The sequence below is a fragment of the Mytilus trossulus genome, chromosome 1, assembly GCF_036588685.1.
Source record: "Mytilus trossulus isolate FHL-02 chromosome 1, PNRI_Mtr1.1.1.hap1, whole genome shotgun sequence".
Taxonomy (NCBI): domain Eukaryota; kingdom Metazoa; phylum Mollusca; class Bivalvia; order Mytilida; family Mytilidae; genus Mytilus; species Mytilus trossulus.
In genome coordinates, this window is record NC_086373.1 from 91,058,966 (window position 1) to 91,079,057 (window position 20,092).

At 31.0% G+C, this 20,092-nt stretch overlaps 2 protein-coding genes across 3 annotated transcripts; one reads left to right on the top strand and one right to left on the bottom strand.

The window, feature by feature from the left end:
- Positions 1 to 2,541: 2,541 nt before the first annotated feature.
- On the bottom strand, positions 2,542 to 11,657 carry LOC134690375 (acid phosphatase type 7-like). The gene is made up of 2 exons (XM_063550350.1): positions 11,173 to 11,657; positions 2,542 to 6,625 (listed from the first exon to the last, which is right to left on the bottom strand). Exons 1-2 carry the CDS (start codon positions 11,395 to 11,397, stop codon positions 5,294 to 5,296), a joined length of 1,557 nt encoding a protein of 518 aa, XP_063406420.1. The 5' UTR covers positions 11,398 to 11,657; the 3' UTR covers positions 2,542 to 5,293.
- Positions 11,658 to 11,709: 52 nt separating this feature from the next.
- LOC134690383 (UBX domain-containing protein 6-like) lies at positions 11,710 to 18,695 on the top strand. Of its 2 annotated transcripts, none has more exons than XM_063550367.1 (3): positions 11,710 to 12,053; positions 13,726 to 14,039; positions 15,044 to 18,695. In XM_063550367.1, exons 2-3 carry the CDS (start codon positions 13,790 to 13,792, stop codon positions 16,147 to 16,149), a joined length of 1,356 nt encoding a protein of 451 aa, XP_063406437.1. In that variant the 5' UTR covers positions 11,710 to 12,053; positions 13,726 to 13,789; the 3' UTR covers positions 16,150 to 18,695. The 2 variants fall into 2 exon arrangements, with proteins under 2 accessions (XP_063406437.1, XP_063406431.1); XM_063550361.1 differs by having other exon boundaries at positions 11,710 to 12,049.
- The last annotated feature ends 1,397 nt before the right edge of the window (positions 18,696 to 20,092 follow it).

Here is a 20,092-nt window from a genome sequence, read left to right on the forward strand (position 1 = left end):
GTGGTATTGAACCTTCTGGTTATTGTCTGGAAGCTAAATGCGTCTGGGCGACGACGACATGAAAGCAGTATACAACGCCAAAATGTTTTGCGGTCGTATGAAAGTAATAAGATACTAAGGATTTCAGTGCAAAAAAAAGGCTTGCAATTTAGCGACATATAACAGATTATCTTAGCAATAAGGCAATACACTCCTATCTGATCATTTGACGAATTTTAACCTTTTTTTTTAAACATATCTAAGTAATGTTTACTGTTTTAAATTTCACTCTACCTGTTATATGTTATGAAAAAAATATCAAAAAATGGCTAATTACGTAAACCAATTACATTTTTTTTTTTTAAAAAGGCCAAAAACTTATTATGGTCTGAAAATTGTTCTGGAGACAAATCTTGACCTGCTGACTAATTTTATCCAATGTTAGATTTGCTGAAGCTGCTTTATTTGTATATTTCAGCAATGGAGAATGATCTATACGGAAATTTGAATATTTGAAAAATGAGCTTACTTGAGTCTGGCAAAATGAGACGTTTAACAATTTGATAACAGGTTCATAACTTCAGCGTATGTGCAATCTTTCTATGAAGTTTCATGGATCTTTACAAATTAGACTCCCACTTATACTAGCCCACCTAAGTTCCATAACCCCATAGCTGGTTAAGGATTTTGTCAACTTGGCCAAAATCTTACATGGGCCAATAATTCTAAATGGGTTTTGAACTTTTGGGAAATACTTTGACCTGCTGATTACTTTTATATGGCCATATTTACTTTTAAGTGTTTTGATTCTTTAAAATAAAAGGTGAGAATAGACTTGTCCTTATATGTTTTACTTTTAGCAACAGCAAACATGTTGGTTGGTAGAGTAATTGATTGATTGATTGTGGGTTGCTTAAGGAACGACATCAAAAAACCAATGAAGCAAAAAAACCTTAATTCAAATTGTTTGGGGTGGGGGTCAAAATTGCTGCAAGTTTTGTTTAATTGACATCGATTTTATATATGTCCTTATTGGTCAATCAATTTTCACTTAATTAAGTTAAGAGGGAGGATATGGGGGTCAGTTAAAATACTATGTGAATTAAGTTTTTTTTTATTCTACATTGAACTTTTGATGTCATCCCTAACATCCTGATTTATGGAATGACCATGTGAGCTAATATAAAAAAGTTGTGGTATGATTGCCAATGAGACAACTCTTCACAAGAGACCAAAATGACACAGAAATTAACAACTGTAGAATGTATATCACTGTACAACCTTCAACAATGCGAAAACCATACTACAAAGTCAGCTATAACACAAAAACAAACGACAACAACTGAATTGCAGGCTCCTGACTAAGTATAGAGAGCATAAAGATCTCAAAAAATATTTCAACTCTGTCATATGTAATTTTTTGTGGGAATTGCATTATTTAAACCTTGTGGCAGCGCTTTGATAATCTCTGTTAAAAGTATTTCACTTCTTTATTTTTAACCAAGACCTTTTAGGATCTAGAAATGTATAGACAACTATCTACTGTTGTAGACTGTATAATTCACCTCTAATGGTATTTTGGTTCTCTAATTGTATTTTGGTTCTCTAATTGTATTTTGGTTCTCTAATTGTATTTTGTTTTTCATGTTGTTGGATTGCTGTCTCATTTACATATTAGTATTACCCATAAGATTCTTTTTAATTTTTTTTTTTTTTAAACTAACTGTCACAATATAGCCAATAGTGACGGCAGTTGTGTAAAGCACCAACAAACAAAAGTATTCATTACTTTGTGTAACATTAATGATTTCTTTCTGGTCTATTAATATTGGTCAAATGTCAGAAATATGCATTAGACTGTTGGTTTTCCCGTTTGAATGGTTTTACACTAGTAATTTTGGGGCCCTTTATAGCTTGTTGTTCTGTGTGAGCCAAGGCTCTGTGTTGAAGGCCATACATTGACCTATAATGGTTTACTTTTATTAAACTGCTATTTGGATGAAGAGTTGTCTCGTAGGCAATCACACCACATCTTCCTATATCTATGAAATAATTGCCACTGGATGTTTAGCAAGCAACAATCAATCAATCATTATTTTGACCAAAGAAATTTTGTAAGTTGCTTATATTTCAGTAATTTTTGGTAATAAATTAAAAAGCATAAGAATACTGCAATCATGCTGTCTGTCCTATTTGTTTTTATCTAATTGATTTGTCATAAACCAGTCTACTGATTTATTTATTTGAATTCTTTCACATTTTGTCATGGGTATTTTTGCTCATAACTGAGGACTGTATGAGGTGACCTAAAGTTCCTAAAATCTGCTTCATTTTGACTCTATTGGATAGATATCTCATAACATTTCTCCTAATTTTATAATAAGACAGGATTAATGTTATCACATTATGGCACATAATTCCTGTTTGTCAAGTGAAGTTACAATCAGCCAAATGGCACTTTTCTGATAGAGTGTCTGTTTTTTATATTTGTCTAATTAAAAATAAAAAAAAATATTTTCAAATACTGATATCATCACAGAGAAGTAAAAAGATTAGACTTCCATGTATAGTGTTTAATGGCAGTGTACTACACCAGACAAATTATCAATTAACAAAATTCAAAATCTCATAAAAAATACAAATACTCCATATAAATTTCAATAAAATGTACATAAACAAATGTAAATACATCCAATTATACAGATACAATCATCAATATAGGCATAGCTAACAATTATACAATGACATTAATGAAGAAATAGCACTGATTTCTATAAACTCCAATCAATTAACATGATTGAAGCGAATCATAAATTTAGTTTTGTCTACTAAATATTTCATTTGTAAAAATATCAGGCAAAAAAATCTCAAGACTTATAAAATTACCAGTAAATAACATTTTGATCTAGAATAAAATAATTGTAGTTCTGTTATATAAATTAGTTATATATGAAAGTTATATATGAAAATGTTTACCAAATACTTTGTCATCTGATTGAAAATGCATATTTACAGTATAATCATCCATAAGATGGAAGACATTTTATAGAGACAACGATTACAACTTTGATTTAGATAACTTGTTTTGGCCAAAAATATTACTTTGTGTTCAATCCAAAAAGAAACCAAGGTACAATCTTATATCATACTAGAACACACCCGTGATATCGGGGGTCCGTGACTTAATTAAAGTATATAACTATAGTATTGTCATTTGATAAAGTCATGCCAATTATAAGATACACAGTTTTCTCTGCTTTCAAATCTTTCTGTTTGAACCCGTCGAACTGGAACTTATCAATTATTGGTAATATTAATTATTTGGAAAACAAAAGGTCCTGGAATGGAGTATTTTATAATCAACAGCATTGTCCTATATTAGTTATAAACAAAGTTGAATTCTTTGATTCGCTGTTTTACGTCATGTCCGTTAACAAATTGAAAACTATACCTATATACGCCTTATTTTTAGTCCAGATTTTTAGTATTCGTATTGTTATCTTAGAAAGTCTAACTGATTAAAATACTACAATAGGTAATAATTTAACAATTAAGTAGTGTCAACCCTGTGATTATCACCCGTGTAATACTATATAGCATATTAATCCTGAATACACCGTTTGGTTGTGCGCCTGTCAGATGCGGAACTTACAGATAAGGTAATCGGTAACAGGTGAATATACTATTGGTATTGGTATCGGCATCGAACTCGACCCAGAACTTCTTAATTATTGGCAATATTAATTACGTGGAAAACAAAAGGGCCTGGAGTGGTGTAATTTTCAATCTACACCTTTGTACTATATTAGTTATATATAAAGTTGAATTCTTTGATTCATCGTTTTTACGTGATGACAGCTGACAAATTGGACCTCATAATTTAAGTAATATAGATGTTTATAAAAAAAAACCAGACAACACAAGAATTTAATTTAACACCATCATTTTCATTATTATTTTACTAAAAAATTACCAGTGTTATATTTATATTTTTAAACATAGGTATGCAATTTTTCTACCTCAACATTTAATTTTTATAAAAATTATGACACTGAAGGTTGGAAATGAACTTTAATTTGTCATCAACAAAAAAAAATGTTATCTAAATTGGTGTTCATTCTAGATCTTTGTTGGGAAAATAGTTTCAAAAATAAATTACAAATGCCTTACACTTGAAATATGCAATAACATGCATGAAACTGTAAAAAACGTTAGATTCGATTTTGACTACAATGTCTACAGTTTCTTCCTTTCTATCATGTCTATCAAAGTATCTGAGTTAACAGGCAAAGTTCAAAGAATATTAAGTAATAAAAAATAAAGTTTTTTCCCATATTTACAACAAAATATTTGAAGGAAAACTCCTTTAAAACACCATTTATGTATATGCACATATGGATGATGAAATTGACATTAATCCCAAATGATAATTTAAATAAAATAGTCATCAAGAAAATTATGAACATGATTGATATAAAATGCAATGCCACAAAATGATGATAATAAATTAAATGAATGAATTCTAATCCAACATTTAATGACCAGTCAGATCTGTAAAAAAAAATTATCTAATAGTTATACACGAATCATGACACCATGAACTTCCATGAAGTACAAAAATGTAATAATGCTACCATTAAATCAAAATAAAATGTATATTTTTATATAAAAAAATGCTCATCAATGTGATAATTCTATAATAAAATTGGTTCCTAATTAATGTACTTGTACCATATTGAAATCATGTCAATGTTTGATTTTTTGTTATTTAGAGAATTTAGTGTTTCTGTTTTATTGATTCACAAATATTATATTAGAAACAGGAGAAGAGTATGACATTTCATATAGATACTGTCTATTGTTGAATACTGTATCTTTTGGGCTAACCCTACATGTTTTATCAAACTACAATGTATATTGACAATAAACATGATAAAATAAAAAGAAGAAAAAAATATACATATCATATGGGAGATAACTCTAGACAACTGTACGAGATAAAAACATAAGAATTTATACAATGTTTCAAAGTTACAAGTAAACAAGATTGTAATAGTTAATCTTCAAATATAGTAAAATATGTTGTTGAATCATGTTCTGCATTTATTCATACACTGAACATTTATTATTAAACAGAGTCCAGTTGTTCCAAATGTTTTGGCATGTGCATTAGTACCAAAATGTTGGTTTCAAATCTAGGTTTCATAGCACATGTTTCAGATCTATATATATTTAGCTGCATATTATATATTAATATTTTTTACATTTTCATTATTTACAAACTAATAGATTTTAGTAAGCCATGAAAATAAATCTACATTGGAATGAGCTGGCCATTTTTACATTTATCATGATTAATACAACAATATCTGAAACTGTTTAAGATTTTCTTTCGAAAGCAAATGCCAAAGATAAGAAAAATAAAAGTAAACATTAGTACTGTCACTCTTGTGTTGTAATCGTCTTTATCAACATAGAAGAAATTCAAATTGATAAAAGTATTATCATCTTCTTGATTGTGTTTCCTCCATTGTTTTCCTGCAGCACCGAGTGGATCTGGAATGACGACCTGATCAAAAGACCCATGTTGATTCTGTATTATCCATGCTTTGTCCACCACACCATTGTCCATAGCTTTATTAGCAGTCCAGAATAAATGGGTGTCATTAAAAGCTTTCACTTTACCATAGATTTCCATCTCCATTGCTGAAACAACATTGGCTGACCAAGGTCCACCTGGCTTAGAGCTAAATTCAGTCAAATACTGGTTCCCAAGAGAACCAACAATGAAATGAATTGTGGCTCTTGGATTCCTATTACTGAAGGCCAGAACTTTATTTTTGTACACAGGATAAGTTCTCTCATATAAGTGCTGATGTCCACTTATAAAGAGATCAACACCGTACTTGTAAAATACATCCTCAAGCCTCGTTCTGACAACAGAATCAGTCTTCCGACAATCTTCACTGTCATCATTAACACTACAATACATAGGTCTATGTCCCAAAACGATTATCCATGGATGCTTACTCCGATCCTCATTTACTGCTTCCAGGTCTTCTTCAAGCCATTTCATTTGTCTATCAATATTATCTTTATCTTGGAAAAACACTTCAGTAGAAATGCAGACAAAATGTATCAGGCCGGCATCTAAGCTATACCATAACTGGTACATTGGCATTGGCCAACCAGCATTAGGAGTTGAAAACCTAAATCTATAATGGTCTTTACTTCCAGGAAACAATTCATGATCTCCTGGAATGGTCATGTATGGCACATGAGCTGCCATTGGTTGAATTGCATTTAGGAATTTATCCCCCCTTCTCCCTCCATCACTACCAAGATCATAGGCAATGTCTCCAATATGAAAGATAGCACTATATTTTTGTGGATCAAGAATAACTTCATGTTTCAGAAACTGAAGGTTTGCTGAAAGTAAACCAAGATCTCCATAAATCATGTATGTCAGAGGTTTCGTCACATCTGGAATGGTAAAGCTATATTGACTGCTTGTAGAATCTGAATCCTGTCCAAAAACTTTGTAGAAGTACTTTTTACCAGGATTTAGATTTGATATATATACTCTGTGTAGGTATTGACATCCTAATGGATTTCCTTCAAAATGGATTGTCTCCCCTTTAATAGCCTGAAATGAGAAATGAAAACGTGTGCTGGTAAGAATATTGCAGAAATCCTTTCCTATATATGTACCTATTTCTATCTTACCTATCAGATTCAATCACTTCACCAAGGATTCCATGAAATTGAACATGTTTTAAAAATTGAAGGAATAACTTGGTGGACTGGCATCATGCATCATCACTGTGCAACGTTTTAGCGATTTTTATTTCATGTGTTTCCGTGTTCAGAGCCCCCATTTACCACCCTAATTAAAATATTCATAAAAAATATCCAAATACCTTGACTACACATACAAAATGTAAACTTGAACGAAAAAAAAAGATATACAAAAACCGCCCAAAAATGTAAATGAGACACTATCTGAAAAAGTCTAATTCCCATGTCCTGTCTTTCATCAGCAACTATTTTTTTATTCAGGTATCTTTTTTCGAAAATCTTAAGTTTCAGTATTAGGCCATAGTTATTATATTTTTAGTTTTACAAAATTTTTTGACAAAACCAATGAATAGGAGGACGAAAAAAAAAAAAAAATCCTGCTGCTGAATTTTTTTTTAATACCAACCGTTAATATCAAAATTTTTTTTTTATTTCACCAGGAGATTTTCTACTAGTGTAACAACTATTTTTTTTTCTTGACAAGGTTTGAATTGAAAATCAATGTGCAACAACTTACTATATCACCAAGAGCATAAATTTAGATTCTTTAATTCATGCAGTTATGAACTATAATTTATCTATTTTTGCATGAAAAACACTGGGTCGGAGGAGAAAAAAAAATAAAAATCAACATTTTTAATTTTATTTTTTTTCCTATTTGGCAAAAATTAGGGTAGGAGGGTTCGTAAAACTAAAAATTAAAAAACTACGGCCTTAACTAGAGTATATAATATACCAACTGCACCGAATTAAACATTCTTTTTAATACTTTTTCTAATAAAATATCATAATTTAAATGGCCAACCCCCAAAAAAATCATGTTCATGATGTTGTCCCCTATTTTTTTCTGAAATTTATTAAATCATTCAAAGATATCTAAATAATATGTAAACAGCCTTCTGATTTTCACAAATCTGATAGATTATACATGTTATATAAAAAAAAATCTCCATTACTGGTCTGATTTTGTTATAACTAAAGCATCTAAGAACATTTAGCATTTTTAAGGGACTTTTAAATGTTGTCCCCAGGGGTAATTTCCCTCCTGTAACCGCTGAGTTTTTTCCACCTGAGGACACGTTTGAAAGACCAAAAATTATTTCTTGTAATGCAATGTGAAAAGCATCATTTCCTGAATGTAAAAAAAATGTATGACTCCATATGTTTAGGTGAATAGCAGCCAGTTTGAAAAATCTTAACTCCCCAAAGATCAGAATTTTGAGAAAAATAATTTTGTTGTTCCCTCCTGTTACAGCCTTTTTGTCATGTTTGAGAATATTTCATTGTCAGCACTATAACATGTATAACAATACATGTGTTTTTATAGTATCTTATCAAATTGATATGTAGACATGGTAGATCATTGAAATAAACTTCTACACAATTGGAGTAAATGAACAAAATGTACTGCATAATTCCTTTCTGTTATGTTCTGTCATGTTACCTGATAAAAAGTAACAGCATAACCATAATCAGCAACAGGAAGGATTTTAAAGACAATTTCACTGATGAATCAAAAGGTTAATCTACTATATGCCAACCATTTTATTTAATATAAGACAAGTTATCATCAGCCTATCAAATAAATTTCAAAATAATATACAGTATATATATTGAATGAAAAAAATCAATAGGTTTTTTGCTTTTGATAACAGCAGAGAACATTTTATCAATTTATTTAAGAATTTTCTTAACATGTACCTAGGTAGATTTTTCATCTTGCAAATACAGTTTTAAAGAATAAATGACATTGTTTGCTGTTATCTTGTTATCTTGTGACCAATATGAAATGATGTATTTTTCTTAAACTATAACCTGATAACCTTTTGTGGAAATTTTTTTTTTCTGTTACCAACTCTGACCTGTTAGCGTTGTCCTGTTACTGGATTCTTTTATGTTACCAACAAATCTGATTATATGTTAGTATATTTCAAAACCTTTTGCATGTTTTGTATTGCAAATGCTAAAATCGATAATTGGCATTTGATAAACTATTGCAGGATTTACTAGTAAACCAAAAATAGTGTCTACAACTTATTCCATATTCATATTAGAAACATTTTAAAATTGAATCACTTACATGACTTAGGGAACAGGAAAGAACTAAAATTTGTTTGTACATGTCACAAAATTCTCCAAAATTTGGTCTAAAGGAAAATTTTAATCAATTACAGTGATACCTTTCCTGAATCCATAGGTTTATATCTATCAAGTGGTCCAAAAAAATCATATACATTTCTGCTCATTTTTCCATAAAATTGAATTGAAAAGATTAAGCGCAAAATCTTTGTTGATAAACACTACAATAATTTATGGACGGTACGGATAGGAAAATATGGACTGTCAATCATATAAATGGCCTAATAAAACATGTTAAAAATAATATAAATGTTCATATAAACCCACTAAGAAGGCTATATTATTCTACAATTATCTAAAAATCAATTTTATTGTACAAAAATTTTCATACTTAAAAAATTCAAAGAGGCCATAATACGAAACTAAACTTCTAACTCTGTATTGCTACCATACATGTATCTGCCAATTTTACCAGATGCCGATTTAACTAGAATTCTTGAAAAGTGTAGAATGCAAAGGTTGAAAAGGACACAAGGTACAAATATGTTGGGAGCCAATGTGTAGGATGTGGGTGTGCTTTGAGAACAGACCTGGTACCCTAAAATATTTAGCACTTATTTCTTGACATACATGTATATGACCAAATAATAAGGCCTTTTAGTTTCATGAGGCCAGAGAGTACTAATGCCTTTTACCGTCAGGTGCCAAACGGTCATTTTCAGCTACCATAACGTTCGCATCAAATTGATTATATTTTTACCGTGATTCATCAAACTATCCTTATCTTTAATGTTAGAGGTCAAATAATTATCGTTCCCTTCATTTTGGGGGGAAATTTAAAGTGATTTGTCAAAATCAGTCAATTTTCTTGTCGTTGAAAAGAAAGTGTACTCTTGGTTCCTCAAAAAATAGAACAAAAGAACAAGAAATCTCAGGAAAAAATTTAATAGTAAACAAACTTAACACAGTATCTCCATCAACAGTTGTTGCTTTTACAGACGGTTCTTGCCAATCCAACCCAGGACCTTGTGGAGCAGGTGCAATTGTAATTTTCCAAAATAAATTGAACTGAAACAACCCGTTTCAAAAAGGGGATCAATTCTTTTGGCAGAGCTTGTTGCAATAAAATTGGTATTAGATTATGTTAGCAGAATTGAAAATAAAACCATTATAGAAGAAGTAAAAATATTTTCGGACATTCAGTCAGCCATAGGAATTTTAACTTTAAATTGGAAAATCGTAAATCACAGATCCACTTCACATGAAATTATCTCACTTATTAAATCAATACAAAAACATCATGGTATAAAAATTAATTTTGATTGGACCCCAGGACATGCAGATGTTATAGGAAATGAAATAGCTGATAAACTAGCTAAAGAGGCAGCCAAAGAAGCAAATCAAATTCCAAAAGAAGCTCATATTACAGTAACTAAACAAGATATTAAAACAGCAGCAAGAATTTTAGTAAATAAAAAGTGGCAATATAGATGGGATAACAGTGATACAGGAAGATTTTATTACAATTTTCATCAGAATGTCAGCAATAAATCAACATTTGATTATCCAGATCATAAAACAGCAAAAATTATTAGAAATTTAAGATCCGGATATTATTTAAAAAATTACCTAAACAAAATCAATCAAAATATAGACACCAAGTGTGATTGTGGTCAATTAGAAACTGTGGAACATTATTTATTATTTTGTGAAAACTATGAAGAGGCAAGACAAAAACTTATACATGAGATATACTTTAACACAGGATCGTTGCATATTGATTTGGAACTTTTATTGTCAATGGAAAAAAACGACAATGTCTCCGTCTCTAATGAAACACTAATGCGTTTGTTGGGTGACTTTATTTGCGAGTCGCGCCGTTTTGATTAATGAAATATTATTTTTTTATTTTTAAATATTTTTTCCCCTTAATTAATAAATGTATATATTTTTAAATTTTGTCAATGATGTTAAGCGCAGTTGCCACCTAAAATTATATATTTTAAAGTACAAGTGAGTGGTTTACCAGAGTGATATATATATATACACGCGAGATTTCAAAAATTACAAGGGAGACAATCCAGTGTCAACAGCGACACCTACAGAATACAGAATACAAAGTGTACATTTTGTCGTCATGCATCAAACATTACCGTTAACATCATTTAGCAAGAATTTTTACTGTGATTTGTCATGGAGATACCCCCATTACCACCCTCTTTTATTGGTACGGAACTGAGACTACTATAGTAGTCTCAGTACGGAATGACTATAAAAAAGATAACTACATGTATAATACAAATACTTTTGGAATACCTTTGAATTTGTGTTTCCTGTATAATATTCTGCGACTGACGAATCATTGTTTTTAGTCGACCATAAAATAATGATGTCAGTTAATCGCTGACCAAAGCCAATGTGGATTTGCTGTGGTTCATTTACATTAGCAGCTGGCTTTGGCTTTACAAAGGTTCCCATGCAAGCAGTAACATAAACAAAAAAAAAGTATATTAGCCATATCTGTTTTGAAGAATGCATCATTCCTTAACTGAAAAATAAGAAGCACATCGAGATTGCTGGCATATTAGATATGTTCATAGTTGAATATTTTTTTCTGTTTTCATTTGGCATTTATACGTCATTGTTTATCCCGGAAGTCAGTGTGGATGCGGTTTTGAGCTGCATTTTCCGATTTTCCGATAGTTGTTTAACGATTGCAACAACATATAGAACGGTTGATCAGGTTAAATTAAAAATAAAATGTTCAAAATTGTTCTGTTTGCAAGACATTTTCCCATTCAGAACACTTTTTATTAGAGAATTAACTTGTAAAAGATCTTCCGGTTAAAAAATTCCGGATCCATTTTCCCCTGACACCGGTTTCGATTTGCAAACACTGTCACAGTCATAAATAGTTTGCTATTTGCCAGTAGCATAATTGTTAACAATTGTCATGTGATGAGTGACCAAACATTCTATTCATATTTTACAGATACAGTTACGTCAGACTATATCGGTTCAGTGTTTCAGCAAGTGAAAATCGAAATTCTATCCTGGTTAAAAATTGATGTTGGAGATGTGCAAAGCACCATACTGCTCTTTTTATTAGCCTGGTTATTGGTCAACATTATCCTTATAAAGATTGCATGGTCATTGTATGGGCAGCACATTTGTGAAAAGTTTTTAAGACAGGGTTAGTAAGTAACAAAAAAAGACTCTCTATATTCCTAATTTATATCCGAGGGTGGTATTAAAATGGTTATTTTCATGCAACAACTTTGTCCTTTTTATTTCATGTGTTTGCCTGTTTTGATGTTTTATTTCTCGTTTTCTCCTGTTTGGTTCAATGTGCATTCTCAGTGTTTCCCCTTATTTATTTTTCGTGTATTGTGTCGGTACTCCTTATTTCTCGTGCTTGTCCCGCATTTGATTAAATTGTAAACAGGGACTTATTAATAAAGTCATGAGCCTGGATATTACTTAAATTATGTAATATGTAATAATGAAATTGTTCCCAGGAAATTAATTGCTCTCTTCATTAATATCATATAAGTACTTTCATATCTTTTTTAAATCAGATGCAACTAGCGACCACTATATGTTTTTTTATTGTCAAAATGAAAGTACATTTTATTCTCAGGCACTAAAAACTTAAAAAGTACCTGAAAGTCATGTGACAGGTGCTTGCTTCAATTGATTAATAGTTCATTGTAGACACATGTGACCTTATCTATAACATTACAACAATATTAGACACATAACCAGTCTTGCATCCACTAGATTACTTTTTGAAAACCTGAGTGCTTGGTTAATTTCCACAGTGCTATTTGAAAATTCTGGGGAGAACACTGAGATATGCAACTTTCAATATGTTAACTATAAACTATAACACTACAAGATAGAAATTTGATGTCTACAGATCAATGAAACTTGAGAAAAAAAATGAATATTCAGCATACAATGGAGAAATCATTTTCACAGTTATATATAAATTTAACATAAAAAAAAGATGTTGTATGAGTGCCAATGAGACAGCTGTCTATCCATCACACCGAATAGCAAGCTGTAAACGGCACCAAAATTACAAGCATATATACATGTATAAAACAATTGAAACAAGAATACCAATGGTCTAATCTATAAAAAAAACTAGGAACAAGAAATACAATGTACCTATGAATCACATCAACATATGACAACCACTGAGCAACAGGCTCCTATTAAGGATGCTTCTTTTTACCCCCTATAGACCCAAACAAACAGTTTCTTCACAGTTTCATTGTTTATTCATGTTAAGCTGACCAGTGTCCTAACTTAGTGAAAGATAGAAACATTTGAAATACATGTATATATATATATACAAAATTAAGGCCACACTTGAAAATATTTTGGTGTGCCCAAACCCTACTCAAAGGTTGAGACAGTGGGTAGGAAGGAAGGCATTTTCTTTTCTTTTTTCAAAAAAAGGAATTGAAGTATCAGATGTTTATTAGTCTTCATGCCTATTTGATTAAAAAAAAACTTCTTTAAATCAGGACAATAAAAGAATTTGAGAAGGCAGCTTTGGGCACACAAACCTATTATTTATTATGGCCTAATTGTAAATGTTGAGCCAATTACATGAAAATTGTATAATATTGAAACTTTTTATTTGAGTATATTGGGGTAATAATTATTTATTTAATCACATTATATTCAAACTTTTTTTTTTGGGGGGGGGGGGGGGGGGGGGGGGTATATTTGGAATCAAAAGTCATGCCAGGCTAAACATGCAAAAGAAATGGACTTCATTTGTAAATATCAATAAATTTTGGTTTATTGTGATTATTGCAAATTATACTGTAATTTTATCATCATTATTTTAAACAGATTTATTTGGGACTACAGTAAGGCCTGACCTACACTTAAAAAGGGAATAAAGCCAAACACCAAGATGTCGGCAATAAAGAAGTTTTTTCAGAAGAAGAAGATGGACTTTAAGTTTAAAAAGTACGGTGAGGGACATAAATTAGATGAGCCCGCACAAAGACCCCCTCCCATACACAGACCTATACCACAACCAGGAACCAGTAGTCAACCATCAATTTCTCCCAGGGGAGATGCTGCTGTGTCAGAGGAGAAGAAACGGGCAGCGGCTGCAGCACTGGCAAGAATGGAACAGAAAGAGAAACAATCTAAACAAGGTAATGATTGGTTTACCTATTTGTTTTATAATTTACCATTCCTACATTTTGTGATTAGATTCAATCAGCTTTTGTTAATATATGAAAAAGAAATAATATGGGGAACTTCAACATGGCAAATATTTTTTTGTACATGTACATGTATATGATATCAGAGAAATAAACCATTGTCATGATTGTAGTTAAACCCTTTCCTCCATAACAACACCTTTCGATGTTTGTGTAGTACCTCAGTTGAAACGTCTTACCAACTAAAAATCTGTATCAAATTTAATAAAATTTGTATCTAATATAAAAAGGATATATCTGACTGGAATTTCATTGATGAAATATTCGTTTTTGCAATGCATCAATACTTTAAAACTGATGATTTTTTTTTTATTGAAAAAGTCCTATGCTAATCAAGAATATAAAAAAAGATCCTTGGAGGAAAGGGTTAACAGTTTTATTAGAGACATGCCCAAAATGCTCCCCAAAATATGTGGGGTTAATGACACCAAAAAAATATCAATAAGACATCTAGAGGGTAACATACAGTTTAACAAAAAAACAGGTATACATGTGCCTGATTTTTATAATCCTTAGAAAGGTATAAATCATCAAAAGTTTATAAATATAAAAAGTTGTAAATAAATTAAATAGAAATTGTCTTAAACATGATTCTGCAATCAATACAAAAATTTCCTAACATAAGAAAAAATACATGGGCATTAGAAAGGCATTTAAAAAAAAAAAAAAATGTATGTACATGTAGCAACCTTAGAATTATGTCACACCTTCCCTTTTCAATCTTTATCTGCAGACAAACAGTGGACTAACAATAGATTTTCTAAAGAACATATACAATTTTGTACAATAAAAAACAGTACAGGAAATGCAGTTTAAGTAGAGTCATATTTCTATAGATGTCTTCATGCGACAAGATTAGTTTGCCTTATTGAACTTAATGAAGGACTGTTCAGTAATGTATTTTAATAGCATTATAAGTTATTGTTTTTTAACAGATGAAAACATTATGTCAATGAAAGCTAGAATGAGAAGAGAGATGGAGGCAGAAAAAAAGGCCACAGAAAAAATGATATCACAAGCCCAAGCCATGCAAGGACCAGTTGAAATAGAAAAAGATCATTCTCCTGTGATACGTCATGTTTTATATACCTGTCCCGATATTGGGCCAGCAGTACTTCCAAAGGACGAAATAGATGCTTATATTCATGAATTCCTTCTTACTCAGCTTGCTGAAGAACCAGAAATGTCCTCTGCAGTTATGATTCAAACTTTAAATAAAGACAAAGAAAAAGTAAAAATCTGTGTAGAAACTTTAATTAAATATTTAGACAATATAACAAATAATCCTGGTGAAGAAAAATATAGAAAAATAAGGATGTCAAATAAAGCATTTAAAGAAAGGGTATCTCAGTTAAATGGAACAGATGAATTCTTACAAGCTTGTGGATTTGAAATTAAACAGCTACCATTTGAAGATAAAGAAGAAAACTTCTATGTAATGTCGGGGGAAATTGCAGAGAATGTTGAGAGGCTTAATGGAATAAAAGAAGTTTTAAGTGCAGCTGAACCAATACAATGTCAACTTGATCGTGCTTTAAAAGTTTTTCATCAATCTTCGGGTTCATCCAAATTTGACATTCCTGAAGAATTTTACGCTATAAATCCAGAAGAGCTTAAAAAAGAACAACAAAGAAGGCAAGAAGCTGTCGAAAAACTGGGCATGCTACGTACCAAGGCAATGCGTGAAAGGGATGAAATGAAGGAACTACGTAAATATCGTTTCACTCTTGTACGAGTTAGATTACCAGATGGTATTCTTATTCAAGGAATATTCAAAGCTAATGAAAAATTATCTTGTTTGTATGATTTTATAAGATCATCATTAGAGAATGACTGGATGCCATTTATTTTACAAACCAGCAATGGCAGTAAGTTAACAGAAGAGACAAAAACTATGGCTGAGCTTGGTTTATGTCCTGCAGTTGTGTTGCATTTTGTATGGGATGAATCTGTAATGAAGGATGTGCATGCAGCACAAGGAGGAGGAGCTACAAGTTCTATTCTTAAACCAGATATCATGGCTCAAATTCAGTCATTATAAAAAAGCAGCAAGAAATTTCTCTTTTAAATTGCATAATTATCATATATATATTATTCAGCCTTTTTAATATTACAAATTTACAACAATATTTGAGGGATTATTAAAACATTTATTATACATATTAATTCCAATTTTTTTTGTGACATACCAGTAGTCAAACCAGCTAAAAATTCACTTGTCCTGCACAGTCACTGTGGTCACATTCTTCTTGTCTTGTTGTAGAATATTATATTATATATTTTGAACCTCTCTCTTATATAAGGTCAGTTTTCTCTGTTTCCATGGTTAACTTTTATGTGCCAGTTTGACTGTACTTGATAATCAATATTGGCATTCCATTTTGTTCCTTGAAAAATATTGGTCTTCAGACAAGAAGTCAAAAAAGATTTTGGTGCATACTGATTCATTCAAAATGTTTACATGATTTTGGCATAACTTAAGATTAATAAGAATATCACATTCTGAAAGCAATGGCTTTCAGTGTACAATATTTCATATGTGAAATCAAAGAAATTTGTTTTAGAGGTACAATGTACATGTATAGATCTAGAAGGACCCTTATCTAGACTTTTCAGGTTAAAATCTTTATTTCGGGGGGATTTAATGATTCAAACCTATATTGAATAATTTTTTTTAGATCAGGGAGCTCGAGAGAATGCTTTATTTTTCTAAAAATAGGGATTTATTGTTTTTTTGTTGTTGGTAATTTGGGCTGATACCCCCTCCTTTTTAACTCACCTGGCATAGCCATGTGAGCTTATGCCATCACTTGGCGTCCGTTGTTGTTCGTCGTCGTCGTCTGTCGTCGTAAACTATTTCAAGAATCTTCTCCTCTGAAACCACTAGGCCAAATACTTCCAAACTTTAACTGAATGTTCCTTATGGTATCTACTTTATAAATTGTATCCGAAGTTTTGATCTATCAACAAACATGGTCGCCATTGCTAAAAATAGAACATAGGGGTCAAATGCAGTTGTTGGCTTATATCTCAAAAACGAAAGCATTTAGAACAAATCTGACTGGGTTAAAATGTTCATTAGGTAAAGATCTATCAGCCCTGAAATTTTCAGATGAATCAAACAACCCATTGTTGGGTTGCTGCCACTTAATTGGTAATTTTAAGGAAATTTTGCAGTTTTTGGTCATTATCTTGAATATTATTATAGATAAAGATAAACTGTAAACAGCAAAAATGATCAGCAAAGTAAGATCTACAAATAAGTTAATATGATCAAAATTGTCAATTGACCCTTTAAGGGGTTATTGTCCTTTATTGACAATTTTTCACAATTTGTTTATCATATTTGCTAACTTTAAAAAATCTTCTCCTCTAAAACTACTCAACCAAATTCAACCAAACTTCAACTGAATGATCAGTAGGGTGTATAAAATAAACTTTTTTTTTTTTTTTTATTTCGTCAAAAAACATGGCCATCATGGCTAAAAAAAGAACACAGGTTAAAATGCAGTTTTTGGCTTATATCTCAAAAACTCCAGTATTTAGAGCAAATAAGACAAGAAGTTAAAGTATTTATTAGGTCAAGGTCTACCTGTCCTGAAATTTTCAGCCGAAATGGGTAGCTGGTTTTTCAGGTATAATGCCCCTAAATTGATGATTTTAAAGAAATTTTGCAGTTTTTGGTTATTATCTTGAATATTATTATAGATACAGATAAACTGTTAATAGCAAAAATGTAAAGCAAAGTAAGATCTACAAATAAGTCAATTTGACCAAAATTGTCAATTGACCCCTTAAGGAGTTATTGCCCTTTAAAGACTTTTTTCACAATTTGTTCATCTTTTTGACTAACTTTAAAAAATCTTCTCCTTTGAAACTGCTGTATCAATTTTAGCCAAACTTAGGCTAAATGAGTTTCAGAGTATCTAGTATAAATTTTATATTTTATTTCCTTGTATGTCAAGAAACATAGCTCCTATGACTAAAATAGAACATAGGAGAAAATGATTTTTATTTATTTTTTGCTTTTGAAGAAAATAGGGTGATCCAAAGAACATTTAAATAAATTGAAAAGCCAAAATAATCATTGATGAGAGATTGAACCAAAAAAATTAAGGTGAGTGATTCAGGCTCTTGAGAGCCTCTTGTTCCGTTTAAAAATCTATAAAATGGCATGATAATCTGAACTGAAATTGAGTATTTTTTCCTATTAACTTGACATATCTCTTATTTCCTATTAACTTGTTATATCTCTTACAAACAATCTTCAGTGCTACAATGTACAACAGATCCAAATAAACAGATTTCATTCAAACCTGCCTTGTAGTATATTCTGGATGGAAAGTAATACACTTCCCTGTTAACATAAAGTACTTTAAACAGAGTATTATTTGAATATAAGAGTTAAAGAATTCTAGAAAATGGAATGGTTCAGATCATAGTATGTACATGTAGTTTATCAAGTTTCCATCCAATATTTAACACTTTTCGTGATTGTTACTATTTAACAAGAGTCTCATTTCCATATGACATGTAGTTTTTTTTAACCTTATGAGTAGAATACAAAGAAGTATATAATGTAATAAACATATTTTTTTTTCTTTTTCTAAATTATTCAGAAGCATTTATGATGACAGTTTTAATAGTGTTAGTGATTATACAGTGAAAATGTTTTATATATGTATTCCATTTGTTATATGCTCTGAATATGTTGTGCAAGCGTTTTGAAATTTAAGTATCTATGAATGTTTAAAATTGAATAAATTGTTTCTGTTGAAGTAATTCTAGTCGTATTGAATACAGCATACATAAATTTAAACTGTAGCCGTTTTTCTGGATATCAAATATGAATTCAATATGTTTTATATAGATAGACTTCTATGATTGAATGTTTCAACAAAAAGAAATTAAATTAGCTATGAATAGATATAGGAAGATGTGGTGTGAGTGCCAATGAGACAACTCTCCATCCAAATAACAATTTAAAAAGTAAACCATTATAGGTTAAAGTACGGCCTTCAACACGGAGCATTGGCTCACACCGAAACAACAAGCTATAAAGGGCCCCAAAATTACTAGTGTAAAACCATTCAAACGGGAACACCAACGGTCTAATCTATATAAACAAAACGAGAAAAGAGAAACACGGATATATTACATAAACAAACGACAACTACTGTACATCAGATTCCTGACTTAGGACAGGTGCAAACATTTGCAGCGGGATTAAACGTTTTAATGGATCCAAACCTTCTTCCTTTTTCTGAAACAATAGCATAACATCACAACATAGAAAAACATACGATAAAATATCAATTGGCAGACTTAACTCAATCAAAAAACGTATGATTACACAATGAACGAATAAATTTGATCTGCGATATCTGAATACAAATGCACAGTTAATTAAATATTAGAGACAAACATTCATGACCAAAAAGCTTACAAATTTTGGAAATACATACATTTTTTTTCTTCAGAAAATGCAAAATCTGTTTACCCATTTATCATGTTTATAAGTACTTTAGAGACTTTATATATACTGAACCGCAAAAGAAACATCACAGAAATTTAAGGCAAACATAACGAAAGAATAAATGCTATATTTTTTATTGAATGGGCATATAAATACCCTTGTTATTTAACAAATTCTCATCATTTCAGTTCATTTACTGTTCATTGATAAATTTTTTCACCCCCATATCACAGTCAGTAGTGTGTGTGTCCGCCATTAGTGTTGAGTACTTGGACGGTCATTTGTACTCTTTGTTGCATTGTGGCATTCACGTAAATGTTGCAGTTAAATGCATTTGCAATGACCTCATGTCGTTGTCCAGCATTCAAACGTCCTATTGCCTGTTCTCTTTGTCATGGGTTAAGTCGTGGCATTGGTACTGCATCAAACAGATTATGACACAAAAACTTTGCACCTCTAAAATACCCTTGTAGAGGCACGAATTCAACGTGCATCTCATCATCATGAA

Excerpts from the sequence above, each read along its gene's own strand:
- LOC134690375 (XM_063550350.1), bottom strand. The coding sequence starts at position 11,397 with ATGATGCATTCTTCAAAACAGATATGGCTAATATACTTTTTTTTTGTT. Across the intron at positions 6,626-11,172 it reads CAGGAAACACAAATTCAAAG|GCTATTAAAGGGGAGACAAT; the intron begins GTATTCCAAAAG and ends TTCTCATTTCAG.
- LOC134690383 (XM_063550367.1), top strand. The coding sequence starts at position 13,790 with ATGTCGGCAATAAAGAAGTTTTTTCAGAAGAAGAAGATGGACTTTAAG. Across the intron at positions 14,040-15,043 it reads AGAGAAACAATCTAAACAAG|ATGAAAACATTATGTCAATG; the intron begins GTAATGATTGGT and ends GTTTTTTAACAG.